General features: G+C 38.1%; 1 protein-coding gene across 6 annotated transcripts in view; it reads left to right on the top strand.

Moving 5' to 3' along the window:
• Nucleotides 1–15,638, top strand: part of PDS5A (PDS5 cohesin associated factor A) — a 153,318-nt gene that overhangs the window by 116,647 nt on the left and 21,033 nt on the right. For all 6 annotated transcript variants that reach the window (XM_526554.8, XM_063808735.1, XM_016951458.4 and 3 more), the window contains 3 exons: nt 11,718–11,850; nt 12,397–12,516; nt 15,489–15,551. In XM_526554.8, the coding sequence (XP_526554.4) occupies nt 11,718–11,850; nt 12,397–12,516; nt 15,489–15,551 (316 nt within the window). The remainder of the gene's footprint in view (nt 1–11,717; nt 11,851–12,396; nt 12,517–15,488; nt 15,552–15,638) is intronic.

Genomic DNA, 15,638 nt, shown 5'->3' with positions numbered 1-15,638 from the left:
GTGATTCTCCCATCTCAGCCTCCCAAGTAGCTGGGACTACAGGTGCCTGCCACCACTCCTGGCTAAATCTTTTTTTGTATTTTTGTTAGAGATGGAGTTTTACCATGTTGGCCAGGCTGCTCTCCTGACCTTGTGATCCCCCTGCCTCAGCCTCCCCAAGTGCTGGGATTACAGATGTGAGCCACCGCACTTGGCAACCAGTCTCTCTTTATTCCCCCTTCCCTTCTACACTTGACAGGCTCTGATAACCACCCTTCTACTGTCTGCCTGTATAAGATCTTCATTTTTATTCTTTTTTTTTTTTTAATGAGACAAGTTCTTACTCTGTCCTCCGGGCTGAAGTGCAGTGGTGTGATCAGGGCTCATTGTACCTTGACCTCCTGGGCTAAAGCAATCTTCTACCTCATCTTCCTGAGTAGCTGGGACTACATGTGCCACCATGCCCAGCTAATTTTTGTATTTTTTGTAGAGATGGGGTCTCACTGTGTTGCCCAGGCTGGTCTCAAACTCGTGGACTCAAGCCACCCTCCTGCCTCAGCCTCCTGAAGTGGTAGGATTACAGGCATGAGCCACTGTGCCTGGCCTTCACTCTTTCAGTGCCCACATATGAGTGAGACCATGCGATATTTGTCTCTGGGCTTGGCTTATTTCACTGAGCATAATGACTTCAAGTTCTGTTCATTTTGCTGAAAATGACAGAATTTCATTCTTTTTTATGGATGAGTAATTTTTCATTGTTTGTGTGTATATCCTCCATTTTCCTAATTAATTTATCTGTTGAGGGACACTTAGGTTGATTCCATATCTTGGCTGTTGTAAATAGTGCTACAGTAAACATGGAAATGCATCCATCTCTTAGATCTACTAATTTCCTTTCTTTTTTTCCTTTTTTTCCTTTTTTTTTTGAGACAAGTGTCTTACTCTGTTGCCCTGGCTGGAGTGCAGTGGAATGATCTCAACTCACTGTAACCTTTGCCTCCACACTTAAAGCTATTCTCATGCCTCAGCCTCCCAAGGAGTTAGCACTACAGACGTGTACCACCACAACCAGCTAATTTTTGTATTTTTAGTAGAGACCAAGTTTTCACCATGTTGCCCAGGCTGGTCTCCCAACTACTGGCCTCAAGTGATCCACCCGCCTGGGCCTTCCGAAGTGCTGGGATTGCAGGCATGAGCCACTGTGCCCGGCCAAGATGTACTGAATTCCTTTATTTTGGATATATATCTAGCAGTGAGATTGCTGGATTATATGGCAGATCTGTTTTTGTTTTTTTTTGAGAAACCTTTTTTTTTTTCTCTCTTTATAGAGATGGGATCTTGTTATGTTGCCCAGGCTAGTCTTGAACTCCTGGGCTCAAGCAATCCTCCCACCTTGGTCTCCCAAATTTCTGGGATTACAGGCATGAGCCACCACACCCAGCCTGAGGAACCATCATACTGTTTTCCATAGTAGCTTCAACATGGTGTCCCCACTGATTGGAGCAGTGAGTAGTCACCAGAGTTTAAGCACAGTCAGTGCCCTGCTCTTTGTCCCCAGTTCATCCCAGGTGGTTCTGCCCATCTAGCACTCCCAGTGGTTCTCATGGGACAGGACTGGAGTGGGCTTCCCAGACTTGTGGAGAGCTCGGAGTTCCACATCTAGTTCCTCTCATCTCAGAAACCACGAGTCTAGGGAAATTGTGTGCGAGTGGTGTTCTGACAGTTTAGGAGACCAGGGTGGTGCACTCTGAAATTGAACTGTTTCTCTTACCAGTGGTGGCATCACTTAGTTCTTCTCCCCCTACTTCAGGTGCATTAAAGATGGTATTCTTGTCTTAAATGTTTTCTAGATGTTCTACCATCTTGCTGAAATCATTTCCACTTTTGTGTATCTTTAAACATAATGTTTAAATTACCATGTAATTTGAAGTTCCAACTAATGTTTTTCATGGTGGGTGTGGTGGCTCTCACCTGTAATCCCAGCTACTTGGAAGGCTGAGGTGGAAGGATTGCCCGAGCCCAGGAGTGGAAGGCTGCAGTGAGCTCTGATCCAGTTACTGCATTCTAGCCTGGGTGACAGGAAACCCAGTCTGGTTTTTTGTTTGTTTGTTTGTTTTTTTAAGTTTTTCAAAATGTAGTTACATAACTTTATGGAAATTAGTAAGTTATTGTGTTAGAAACAATTTTTTTGTTAATTGTGGTAAATATATATAGCAAAATTTGCAGTTTTTTTACCACTTTTAATCATACATTTAAGTGGAGAAATGTCCAGTGACTTTGCCCTTTTATTAATTGGGTTGTCTTTTTGTTATTGAGTTGTAAGAGTTCTTTATATATTTGGGTATTTATCTCTTATCAGGTATATGATTTACATTCTTGATAGTAAGTAGCCTTTGATGCACAAAAGTTTTCACTTTAATGAAGCCCAGTGTATTTTTTTCTTTTGTTGCCTATACAGTACTTTTGTTATAATTAAGGAACCAAATCCAAGTTCATAAAAATTTTTTACTGTGTTTTCGGCCGGGCACAGTGGATCACCTGAGGTTAGGAGTTCAGGACCAGCCTGACCAACATGGTGAAACCCTGTCCCTACTAACAATATAAAAAATTAGCCACGCATTGTGGAGGGCGCCTGTAATCCCAGCTACTCGGGAGGCTGAGGCAGGAGAATTGCTTGAACCTGGGAGGTGGAGGTTGCAGTGAGCCGAGGTCACACCATTGCGCTCCAGCCTGGGCAATAAGAGTGAAACTGCATCTTAAAAAAAAGAAAATTTTACTGCAATTTCTTCCATGACTTATAGTTTTTAGCTCTTTAGTTAAGATCTTTGATCCATTGTAAATTAATTGTTGCATGTGGTATAAGGTAAACATTCAGATTCATTCTTTTGTTTGTGAATATCAAGTTTTTCCAGTACCATTTTTGAAGAGACTGTTCTTTCCCCAGAGATTGGTTTTGGCACCCTTGTCAAAAATCAACTGACCATATATGCAAGGGCTTACTTCTGGGCTCTCAATCCTATTTAATTTGTCTGTATGTCTGGCCTTATGCCATGTAACTCTGTCATTACTGTAACTTTATAATAAGTTTCAGAATTGAGAAGTCTGATTTCTGTTCTTTTTCAAGATTGTTTTGGCTTTTGATATTTCCTGTGAATTTTAGGTTGCATTTATCTATATTTCTAATTTTGATAGGAATGGGACTGAATCTGTATATTGCCTTGGGTGATATTGTTATCTTACCAGTATTAAGTCTTCTAATCTATTAGCACAGGATGTCTTTGCATTTATTTAGACCTTTAATTTTTTATTTTATTTATGTATTTATTTATTTATTTTTCCAGCACTGTTCTGTAGTTTTCTGGGTATAGGTCTTTGTCTTCCTTGGTTAAATTTATTTCTAAACATTTTATTCTTGGCCAGGCATGGTGGCTCACACCTGTAATCTCAGCAACTTTGGGAGGCCGGGGCGGGAGAATTGCTTGGGCCCAGGAATTTGATACCAGCCTGGCAGCGTAGTGAGACTCTGTCTCTATTTTTAAAAATTAAAAAGAAAAAAGAAAATGGGTTATTGGTGTCTCCAGTTCTTATTAAGGCACTCACTATTTCTCCCTTCAGTTCTGTCCATTTTTTGCTTCATAGATTTGGGGACTTTCTTGTTTGTTTTGTATATATTTATTACAGTCACATTTTCTTGCTGGATTGACCTTTTATCACTATAGTCTTTGTGGTCTCTTCTTACCTTTTTGAGTTTAAATCTATTTTATCTAATAATAAAATAGCCACTTATCTCTCTTATGGTTACTGTTACATGAAATATCTTTACATCCTTTTACATTAAAAGTAATTACTGAAAAGGAAGGAGTTAGTTTTGCAAAATAGCTGTATATTTTCTGCATGTCTTATTTGTTTTTTGTTGAATTCCTCCAATTTTGCCTCTTTCTCTTGTATTTAGTTGGCTTTTTTGTGGTGAACCTTCTGACTTCTCTTTTGTAAAAGTTTTTAGCTATTTCTTTCCTTTTTTTTTTTCTGAGATGGAGTCTCACTCTGTCGCCCAGGCTGGAATGCAGTGGCGCGATCTCAGCTCACTGCAAGCTCCGCCTCCCGGGTTCACGCCATTCTTCTGCCTCAGCCTCCTGAGTAGCTGGGACTACAGGCACCTGCCACCATGCCCAGCTAATTTTTTGTATTTTCAGTAGAGACGGGGTTTCACCGTGTTAGCCAGGATGGTCTCGATCTCCTGACCTCGTGATCCACCTGCCTTGGCTTCCCAAAGTGCTGAGATTACAGGCATGAGCCACTGCGCCCGGCCATTTTTAGTATTTCATTAGGTTTTAGATCACAGCTGACATCTCAAACTTCTAACAACCTAGTTTGAATAATAGCAAATTTGTTTCAATAGCATATGGACACATTGCTCTTCTACATCTGTATTTTCCCTCCCTTTATTTTTTATTATCACGAATCACATCTTTATAGGCTATATTCCCATTTACTTAGATTTAGATTTACAGTTACTGTTTTATGCATTTTCCTTTTATTTATTTATTTATTTATTTATTTATGTATTTATTTGAGACAGAGTCTCACTCTGTTGCCCAGGCTGGAGTGCGGTGGCGTGATCTTGGCTCACTGCAACCTCTGCCTCCCAGGTTCAAGCAATTCTCCTGCCTCAGCCTCCCGAGTAGCTGAGATTACAGGTGCCCGCCACCACGCCTGGCTAATTTTTGTATTTTTAGTAGAGACAAGGTTTCACCATGTTGGCCAGGCTGGTCTTGAACTCCTGACCTCAGGTGATCCACCCACCTTGACCTCCCAAAGTGCTGGGATTACAGGCATGAGCCACTGCACCCAGATGCATTTTCCTTTTAAATCATGTATGAAAGAAGTGAGTTATGAGCCAAAGTACAGTAATACTGTCTTTTAAATGTACCTGTATGGTTACTTTTACCAGATTTACTTATTTCTTCTTATGGCTTTAAATTACTATGTAGTGTTCTTTCATTTCAGCCTGATGGACTCACTTTAGCATTTCTCATAAGAGAGGTCTACTAATGACAAACTCCCTTTGCTCTTGTTTATTTGGAAAATGTTTTGATTTTGTCTTTATTCTTGGACAAAGACAAATCTTATATAGGATATAAGATTCTTGGTTGACGAGTTGTTGGGGTTTTTTTGTTTTTTGTTTTTTTAGAACTTGGAGATGTCATCCCACTGCCTCTTGGCCATTATGATTTCTGATGAGAAATCAGCTGTTATTCTTATTGAGGATCCTTTAACATGAGTCACTTCCTTCTTGGCTGCTTTCAAGAGACCTTTATCCTTTATCTCTTTATCAAATGTTCAACCATTTGACCCTAATGTGTCTCAGTGTGGGTTTCAGATTTCATCCTGCTTGGAGCTCACTGAGTTTCTTGGATGTATAAATTCACATCTTTCATAAAATTTGCAAGTTTTTGACCATTATTTCATCAAATATTTTTTCTGCTACTTTCTGTCTTTCCGTTTGGAAATTCCATGATGTCTAATGTTAGTATTTCTGATTGTTTCTTGCAGGTTCATTAGATTGTTTTTCTTCATTCTCTTTTCTTTCTGTTCAGACTGAGTATTTTCAATTGCCTTGTCTACAGGTTTGCTGAATCTTTTTTCTGCCTGCTGTAGTCGGCCATTGAATCCTCCTAGAGTGAATTTTTAATTTCAGCTGTTATACTTTTCTGTCCTGGAATTCCTACTTGGTTCCTTTTAATTATTTCTGTCTCTTTATCAGTATTCTCTACTTGTTCATACATATGATTATCTTTATTTCTTTTATCTCATTGAGCATATTTAAGACAGTTGATTTAATGTCTTTGACTAGTAACTCTAAAATCTGGGCCTCCTCAGGGTTAATTCCTAATTCTTTCTTCTTCCCTGTGAATTAGTCATATTTGCCTCATTCTTTATGTGATTTGTAGTTTTTTGTTAGGAATTGGACATTTTAAGTACTATAATGTGATAACTCTAAAAATCTGGTTCTTCCTCTCTTTCTAGATTGCTTTTGGTTCTTGTAGGGCGCAGTCCACCATTCTGATTTTTCCAAACTACTTTCACAAAGTCTGTATTCCTTGTTTTGTGTAGACCTTGAAGTTATAGTTCTGTTATCTTTATGGTCAGCCTGTGACCCTGACATAGATTCCCTTCACTGTTGAGGTTTATCCCCTCTTCCTCCATCAGACCAGGTGTTTACCCCTGGTTGCTGGGTCCCATGAGGTTCCAGAGTTCTGCACAGGTGATTATGATTGTTTTTTTCCAGCTTAATAGTTGTTTTGTTGTTGCAATTGATATCTGAAATTTCTTACTCTGCCATTTTTCTGACATCAGTAATAATGTATTTGAATTTGAAAAATCGTACTTAAATATAGCCTTTAATGTTTAATAATTACCTTTCTCCTTTATTGATATTCAGTAAGACAAAATTGAAAATGAATTCATTAAGAAGAAAACAATTATTCATAATTATATCCCCTAAAAGCCCTTCATTGCTGTTAACAATTTGGTCTGTATCTTTCAACAGTTTTTCTTCTTCATATGTTCATATTTCCTTAACAAATATTTATAGAGTACTTTCAATGTGCCAGGTACGCTAGGTTCTTGGGTTGTGAGGTTATGTAATATGAATATCATATATATTCCCTTAAGGTTTACAATCTAATGGAAGATGAAGAAAGATAAAGAGGTGGTTACAATATGATATGTGATATATGCTCTGCTATTGTGGGAGTACCTAGAATAGGCACATAACTCACACTTGGAGGGAGTCAGAAGTTAAAAAGAGGAGGAAGAAAAAAATAATCTGTAGAGCAGAACTTCTAATAGTGTAGACTTCAGACATATCACTACTGGAAAGAACAGAGAATCAGAAAACGACCTGGAGGAAGAATATTGGAGGTCAAAGGAACAGCAGTTTGGAAAAATGATCAGGAACCAGCTAACATTCATTGGCTTTTTATTATATGTTACGTGTACTGGAAATATTACCTCATTTATTCTTCAAAACAATGGGATAATTAATGTTGTTCCCATTTTATTTTTGTTTTTGTTTATGTTTTGAGATGGAGTCTGGTTCTGTCGCCCAAGTTGGAGTGCAGTGGTGTGATCTTGGGTCATTGCAACCTCCGCCTCCCAGGTTCAAGTGATTCTCCTGCCTTAGCATCCCTAGTAGCTGGGACTACAGGCATGCACCACGATGCCCAGCTAATTTTTGTATTTTTTCTAAGAGATGGAGTTTCGCCATGTTGGCCAGGCTGGTCTCAAACTCCTGGCCTCAGGTGATCCACCTGCTTTGACCTCCCAAAGTGCTGGGATTACAGGCGTGAGCCACCGCACGCATCCTGTTGTTCCCATTTTACAAATGAAGATACCAGCAAGGGTAAAGTCACACAGCTAATACGTGTTCTTTGAATTTAAGAACAAACTGTGTTTATTTGCTTACTGGTTGGAAAAATTGTTTAAAATGTGTTTAGCAACAAAGCACTCACTGATAACCTTGGCAGGGGCAGCTGTAGTAAAGCAATGCAGGTGAAAGCCAAATTGCCAAAAGATAAGGAATACATATCGTTTAGACAAATCTTTTTTAAAAATTGGCTATGAATTGGGGAGGAAGAAGGCAATAGAAAGTATTTAAGGAGCCAGGGGAAAAAGTGTGGTTGTAAGTAAAAGAAACGATGGTAATAAATTGAGGTGAGGTCTTCAAAAAGAAGAATTTGTGGGGTGGTGGGATCTTAAAGATAGATAAAGGGAAGGCCAGGAAATAAAAATAATTTTCCAGGACTGCTGTTAAGTAGTTGAGGAAGTCTCATCTTAATGACTTAGGTTTCTAAATGATATAGGAGCAGAGTCTACTGGTAGGTGAGGGTGACAGAATTAGATATGAGTAGAGTAAAGATTGGAAACAGCTGCTGTGAAGAAGTGGCTAAAAATCCTGGTGACACATAGGATAGCTGGGTAGCATAAAGTACCAAGCTAAAAATTTTAAATTTATAATTATATCAAGCTTCTCAGCTACATGGTTTTTCTGTAGCATTAAACAATTCTAAATATAGCTGTCAAGAAGCCAAAGATTTGGATTGTTCTTGAGTTTTTCAAAGCAAGTGTACCAGAAGGAAAATTGTTAAGAGTTGATACTGTTTTCAAAAAAGTGATTAAAATGTTGAGAGGCCAAGACAAGAGGATTATTTGAGTCCAGGATTTCAGGACCAGCCTGAACAACATAGCAGGATCTTATCTCTGCAGATAATTTTTTTGAATTGGCTTGGTGTTGTAACGTGTGCCTGTAGTCCCAGCTACTCAGTCCCTGCAGTCCCAGCTACTCAGTCCCTGCTGAGGCAGGAGCGTTGCTTGAGCCCAGGAGGTAGGCTGCAGTGAATTTATAATTTCACAGCCGAACAATTTCTAAAGATTAACAAAGTCTAGGAATGTCTGAGGCAGTGAAATGTCTTAGGCAAAGATAAAATTTACCAGGATTAGAACAGCCAAGGAATTAGGAAATCGTGTTGAACAGATTGCCCAGAAAATTGGCAGGACTTAAAGATGGAGTCAAGGAAAAATGTCATCCAGAAACTAAATCAACGCAAGGAACATAGGGAAGCTGATAGATAACATTGACAAGGAGAGGATGGTAGAAGCAGCCAAATGGCACAAGCTTCCTAGGAGTAATTTTACATAAACCTGGAAGAATAACTGGAATTAGCTTTGGGGATAATAGAAGCTGAACCCACTCTCTGACCCTAAGTATGCATCATCTAATAGAATGAGCAGTTATAACTTTAGGGGAATGCAAGGCAAGCATTCTTGGGGTGGGGGTATGGTTTCAGTTACGGCAAAAAGGTGAAGTGAGCATTCATTGAAGATTCTTTTTGGAGGGAAAGTATATTCTAGAGAGTTCAGTGAAAAGATATGAGATGGAGAGGAATTAGCTCCCTTGGATAAGGCAAGAAGAAGCAGAGGATCATGGGAATCTGTGTACTTCGTAGGATGGGTAAACATTAATGATTACATTTCTTGGGCAGTATTGAGGATGCAGAAGTGAGACATGGCCCCAGGGATTTCAACATATTCTAATTTCAAAAAATGCTGTTTTAATATCTATTATATATTGTTTTATAATACATATATGTATTGTTTTGTATCCTGTTTTAAATGTAACATTATATTGAACAACTTCCAAGTACTAAAATTTATTGAGTCAATTGGTTCATGTTAGATAGCACATTAGTCTCAGCATATCTGCATAAAATTAAGGTGGAATTGGCATTCTTATCACAAGACAATCATACTTTTTTCCAGTTACTTCAAGGAATAAATTCTCTATTATGTTGATGTACATTCAAGTATTTTATGTATATACTAATGTTTAAAACCTTATTGCAAGATTTTTTTGTTACAACTTTTTAAAGAAACCCTGCATAGGAATGCTTCCTCACCTTATCCCCTAAAACTGAGAGTAATTCCTGACCCTATACTTCTGTGGAAAGGGATCAAACAAATCTTCAAGTTAATAGAAACTCAACAGAATTCTGACCCAAGAATTAAGGAAATGATTTCAGTGTTTATATAAACAAATAGAATCCTCAAACCTATAGAACCGATGTGTTCAGTGTTGTCACCTTTGTTTAGTATATAGTTGCTCAGATAATGTTTATTATATTTATTTTGTGTATTTTTGTTAAAAGTATAAAAGCAGACCTGGTTCTAATCCTAGCTCCATCTTTTTATCTCTGTGACCCTAAACAGGTTACTTAATGCCTCAAAAAAAATATTTAGATAGCCAGGAGTGGTAGCTTACGCCTGCAGTCCTGGCACTTTGTGAGGCCAAGGCAGGTAGATTGCTTGAGCCTGGGAGTTCAAGACCAGTCGGCAACCTGGCGAAACTCCAGCTCTATAAAAATTAGCCAGACGTGGTGGCACATGCCTATAGTCCCAGCTACTCAGGAAGCTGAGGTAGGAGGATAGTGTGAGCCCAGGACACCATGGTTGCTGGGGCTGTGATCACGCCACTGCACTCCAGCCTGAGAGGCAAGCAAGACTCTGTCTCAAAAGACAGACCAAAAAAAAAAAAAAATAGGTTCTATATATAATGGTGATGATTTTTCTTATTCTTTATAGAGTCATGAGGATTATATGAAGGTAAAGTGCTTAGCCTAATGCCTAGTAGATAGTAAGCACTCATTAAATATTTGCTAATTTTTATTATATTTGTTGTTATTCATTATTCTGTTCCTTTCTTTGATCAGGATTCTAGCAGCTATCCAGTATCTAAGTAGAGTTGACAACTCTTTGCCTAAGTTAATAAATATTATTGAAACAACCAACTATCATTTAAGCCATTAAGCTAAAAAACTAATGCATGCTACAGTAGTCTCTTAAAACAATTATGTGGAATGTAGGAAAAGAAGCTTTTACAGAGTATCATCAAATAGTTTCTCCCCTGTTGATGCAGGAATGCAGTAGTCATGTCACTGCCTGAAAATACTGGGATCTTTGTAAAAACAGGCCCCATTTCCAGATTTGTCTATTTAAGTTATCCAAACAATTCTAATGTTCAGCCTGATTTGGGGTTCACTTTTACTTAGAAATTCAAATGTTCCCTTCAGACACAATGTGTTAAATGAATATACAGTGACAAGTGTGGAATAGCAAAAGTGGTTTGAGATTGTGACTCCTTAATTGGGTGGCTGGGTACCACACACATCAGCCTCATAATACATGCAACTTAGACTTGTTTCTCAGCAGAACTGCATACCAATTGTAGAACTTCTGCATAGCTTACAAATAATCAAAATCCTAAGACTGTTGTGTGTTGATTTGCTCATTATTGCTGGGTGTTAAGTTATATCAGATTATGTGAACTTACCTATAGGGTGAATCTGTGTTTTCTTTTGAGAGGGTGTCACTTTTTTGCCCAGGCTGGAGTGCAGTGGTGTGATTATGGCTCACTGCAACCACAAGCGATCCTCCCACCTCAGCCCCACAAGTAGCTGGGACTACAGGAGCCCACTACCATGCCCAGCTAATTTTTGTATTTTTTTTGTAGAGATGGGGTCTCACGAGGCTAGTCTCGAATTTTTTTTTTTTTTTGAGAGAGAGAGAGTCTCGCTCTGTCACCCAGGTTGGAGTGCAGTGGTGCAATCTCAGCTCACTGTAAGCTCTGCCTCCTGGGTTCACGCCATTCTCCTGCCTCAGCCTCCCGAGTAGCCGGGACTACAGGTGCCTGCCACCAACACCCAGCTAATTTTTGTATTTTTAGTAGAGACGGGGTTTCACCATGTTAGCCAGGATGGTCTCGATCTCCTGACCTCTTGATCTGTCCACCTCGGCCTCCCAAAGTGCTAGGATTACAGGCATGAGCCACCGCGCCCAGCCTCGAATTTCTGGGTTCAGGCAATCTACCCACCTCAGCCACCCAAAGTGCTGAGGTTGTAGGCACGAGCCATCATATCCAGCTAGGGTGCATCTTTATATGCCTTATGAAACTGTCAGACTTTCTCATATTAAGCTATGTTTTCATTTTTTATATGTTATTTTATGCTTTAATTTTCCATTTGAATAGAATATTATTATTAGGATAATAACATATATTAGTCATTAAGGTTGATCATTTTATTTTATTTTATTCAGACAACAGAAATTCCCAGCTAACATATTTATTGCTTTAAGCTAAAGCATCTGTCTACGTCTAGTCTCTTTAATATGTTTACATTTAGGTGCCTATGGTTCATGCTTGAAGTTTTAATGACAAAGAATGAAAACAATAGCCATGCCTTTATGAAGAAGATGGCAGAGAACATCAAGTTAACTAGAGATGCCCAGTCTCCAGATGAATCCAAGACCAATGAAGTAAGATGAGTGTTAGGCCAGTGGGTGTTAAGATGTAATAGAAAAATATATTGTCCCACTTGGTTTTTTTTTTTTTTTGGCCATACGTAGTAATTTAAATTTTAGAATGTTTACAAAAGTAAATGTGTAGTCAGTTTTTATTGCACTTCATTACAAGTGAATTTTATTTCAGGAATCTTTAGTACTCTGAAAAGACATTATAACCTTAGAGCAAGAGGATAAGAATAAAATGTACAACTATGGTATATTACAAACTTACAGTAAGAGTTACAGACAAATGCTTATTCTTTTTGTGTGCTTTCTTTGGGTTGGTTCATTTGTTTGTTATTTTCCATGCATATTGGCATCCATGTTAAATTCATATAGAGGGATTTTTATTTATCAGAAGGCTGCATAAACAGTGCTGAACAGAAATATGGAATGTTCAAGGAATAAATAACAACCACAGTATCCTTCTTTTAACTCTAAATTATACATTTAGTGGAATTGGTAATTATGATTATTTTGCAATACTAAAAGTTATATATGATTCGTTTTCCTCCCTAGAAACTGTATACAGTATGTGATGTGGCTCTCTGTGTTATAAATAGTAAAAGTGCTTTGTGCAATGCAGATTCACCAAAGGACCCAGTCCTCCCAATGAAATTTTTTACACAACCTGAAAAGGTAATTTTCTTCCTCTCATTTTTCCTACCACACTAAACTGATTTCAATGTCAATTACCATCAACCATTGTGGCAAATATTGAATTGTCTTGACCACAGAGTAAAAAAAAAAATCTGGGTTTATCAAAGAGTGGGAAATTGTCTTACACAGCCCTGAACATTATTCTGACTTGAACAGAAGACTACACATATTGTTGATCTTATGTTTATTCTAGGAATTTCTAGTATTAAAGTTTTCAGATTTTTAAAATTATTTTAATCTCATTTTATTGAAACATGGTTAGTATTTTTGCAGATAAGAAAAATTCTAAATCTTTGGCACAGTGTAAGGAGGGACAGGTTCTCTCCTCTAAGCCTCCATTTCTTCATCTTTATAATGCAGATGTTAATAATACATATGGACAATTGCTAATATCTAGGTTTATATGAAGAGTTTATCACATAAAACCATTCAATAAATGGTGTTATTAATTAATATACAGTGCATCTATTCTGCTTTCAGCAAACTGTTTCCCATGTAAGTAAATTTTTCAGGTAACGCAGGCTCTGTAAGTTTTTCCAGCTAATTTGGATTTTTAAAAGCTTTTGTTTATTTCCTGCTGTTAGGTGATATTTTAAACTTGTTTCACTTTCTCCTATAAATGTGTATATATGCCTCGGTAATGATCCCCTTAGAGCAGTGGTTCCCAACCTTTTTGACACCTGGGACCAGTTTCGTGGAAGACAATTTTTCCACAGAGAAATTGAGGTGGGGAGATGGTTTCAGGATGAAACTATTTCACCTCAGGTCATCAGGCATTAGTTAGATTCTCATAAGGAGCACACAGCCTAGATCCCTCGCAGGCATAGTTCGCCATAGGGTTTGTGCTTCTGTGAGAATCTCATGCTGCCGCTGATCCGACAGGAGGCAGAGCTCAGGTGGTAATGCTTGCTCGCCAGCCACTCACTGCCTGCTGTGTATCCCAGTTCCTAACAGGCCGCAGACCCATGACCCATAACCCATACCAGTCTGCAGCTCGTGGGTTGGAGACCCCTAGCTTAGAGAATTCTCCAAATGCACATTCCAAGAAATAAATGGAGCTTCCTACTTTGAATGCTATACTTTACTAAAAGTTTGCTAAAATGTAATCTGATTTTTATTACTGATTTAGTATTGAACGCATAACTGTGCCTTGCTTTTGATAGAAATAATGAGAATTTGCAAAAGTATGCTCTCTAATTGAATCCACTGATCTGTATAAAAAAAAAATTTTTTTTTTGAGTCTCCGTCACCCACGCTGGAGTGCAGTGGCTTGATCTTGGCCCACTGCAGCCTCCAACTCCCTGGCTGAATCAGTTCTCCTACCTCAGCCTCTCAAGTAGCTGTGACTACAGGCATGTGTCACCATGCCTGGCTAATTTTTTAACTTTTTTGTAGACAGGTGGTTTCATCATGTTGGCCAGGCCTCAAACTCCTGGGCTCAAGTGATCAACCCACCTCCAGCATCCCAAAGTGCTGGGATTACAGGCATGAGCCACCATGCCCAGCCTATAAGATATTCTTAAGTGAGCTGTTGAATTAAAATTAATCCTGTTGCTGACCCAGGACCATCATGAATAGAATAGTACCAAATAGAATCTATGTAACAGTGGTGATACCATCATCAAGAATTAAATTCCTACTTGTCACTACACCTTATCTGGACTCATAGATAACAATTTTTTTTTTCTTTTGTTACCTTCAGTGTTACAGAGTTTTAGTCTTCTTAATAATAACAACTTAGGTTTTTCTATTTTCAGTATGCAACGTTCCTTATTTATGTAACATGTTGCTTTTAATGTGTTATAAATTCATAAACCCTAGAACACTAGGTTTGTGAAGTTAGTGAACCTAGTGAAGCTATACTATATCTTTATGAATGAAGTGAATGAACTTTGGTACACAGGTTTCTTAATGTTTATTTTAGCTGCATAGAAGACTTTGTGCAAAAGAAATGATACAGCTTTGCCTAGCACACATGACAAAATTGTGATTTCCTCACAGGCACACTTTGTTCTTTCCTACTTCTGTGAAGGTAAATTTAATACAATAAAAAATATTTTTTAATGGGATTATTTAAAACTTAATTATATTTCCTGAGTTTAGTAGCTAATTTTGCTTCACTGACACAACATTGTGGTTTGTTTGCCATTTTCAGATATTAAGCAGGAAAAGGCATCAAGAGATCAAGTTTGAACTCCTAATTTTTATATAGATATAACTCTCAAAGTGCTATCATTTTCCACATTTGGTTTAAATCGTGTATTGTTAATATCACAGCTGTCAAAGAACATAATTCACTTAATTGTATTTTGACAGTTGGTCTACTTATGTTTTTTGAGATGGAGTTTCACTCTTGTCACCCAGGCTGGAGTGCAATGGCACGATCTCGGCTTACCGCAGCCTCTGCCTCCCGAGTTCAAGCGATTCTCCTGCCTTAACCTCCTGAGTACCTAGCATTACAGGCGCGTGCCACCCGGCCTAGCTAATTTTGTATTTTTGTAGAGACAGGGTTTGTTGGCCAGGCGGGTTCGAACTTCTGACCTCAGGTGATCCACCCACTTTGGCCTCCCAAAGTGCTGGGATGAGGCTCACAGGCATGAGTCACCACACCCAGCCCGAATTTATGATGTGGTGGAATTCAGTGAATAAATTTAATGAATAAACTGCATTGAACCGTATGAAAACATGTGTGTGCTTTATTTACGGTGTGATTTAGGAAATTTATCTTTGACATTTGCCTAAGTCTGCGTGCCATCAGTTTAATTTAAAGCTAGACTTATGGTATGGCTTTGATTGTTTTGATTGTTTGATAAATTGGTATATGTGTTAGCACAAGTGTATTTATTATTGCAAGGCACAATACCTAAAAAGCCTTATTGAGATAATTAAAATACTCATGTTCCCTTTGATTGATGTTTCTTTTTTCTTTTTCTTTTTTTTTTTTTTAATAGGACTTCTGTAACGATAAGAGTTATATTTCAGAAGAGACAAGAGTACTTCTGTTAACAGGAAAGGTATTATTTACTTAATAATTTTGAGATCTTTGTTTCATGTGTATCTTGCTTCTGCTATTCCTAGAAATACCTTTAAATGACCACTAG

This window comes from Pan troglodytes, chromosome 3 (genome assembly GCF_028858775.2).
Source record: "Pan troglodytes isolate AG18354 chromosome 3, NHGRI_mPanTro3-v2.0_pri, whole genome shotgun sequence".
NCBI classification, from domain to species: domain Eukaryota; kingdom Metazoa; phylum Chordata; class Mammalia; order Primates; family Hominidae; genus Pan; species Pan troglodytes.
The sequence above is the reverse complement of the archived record's forward strand: the minus strand, read 5'-3'. Positions and strand labels throughout refer to the sequence as shown.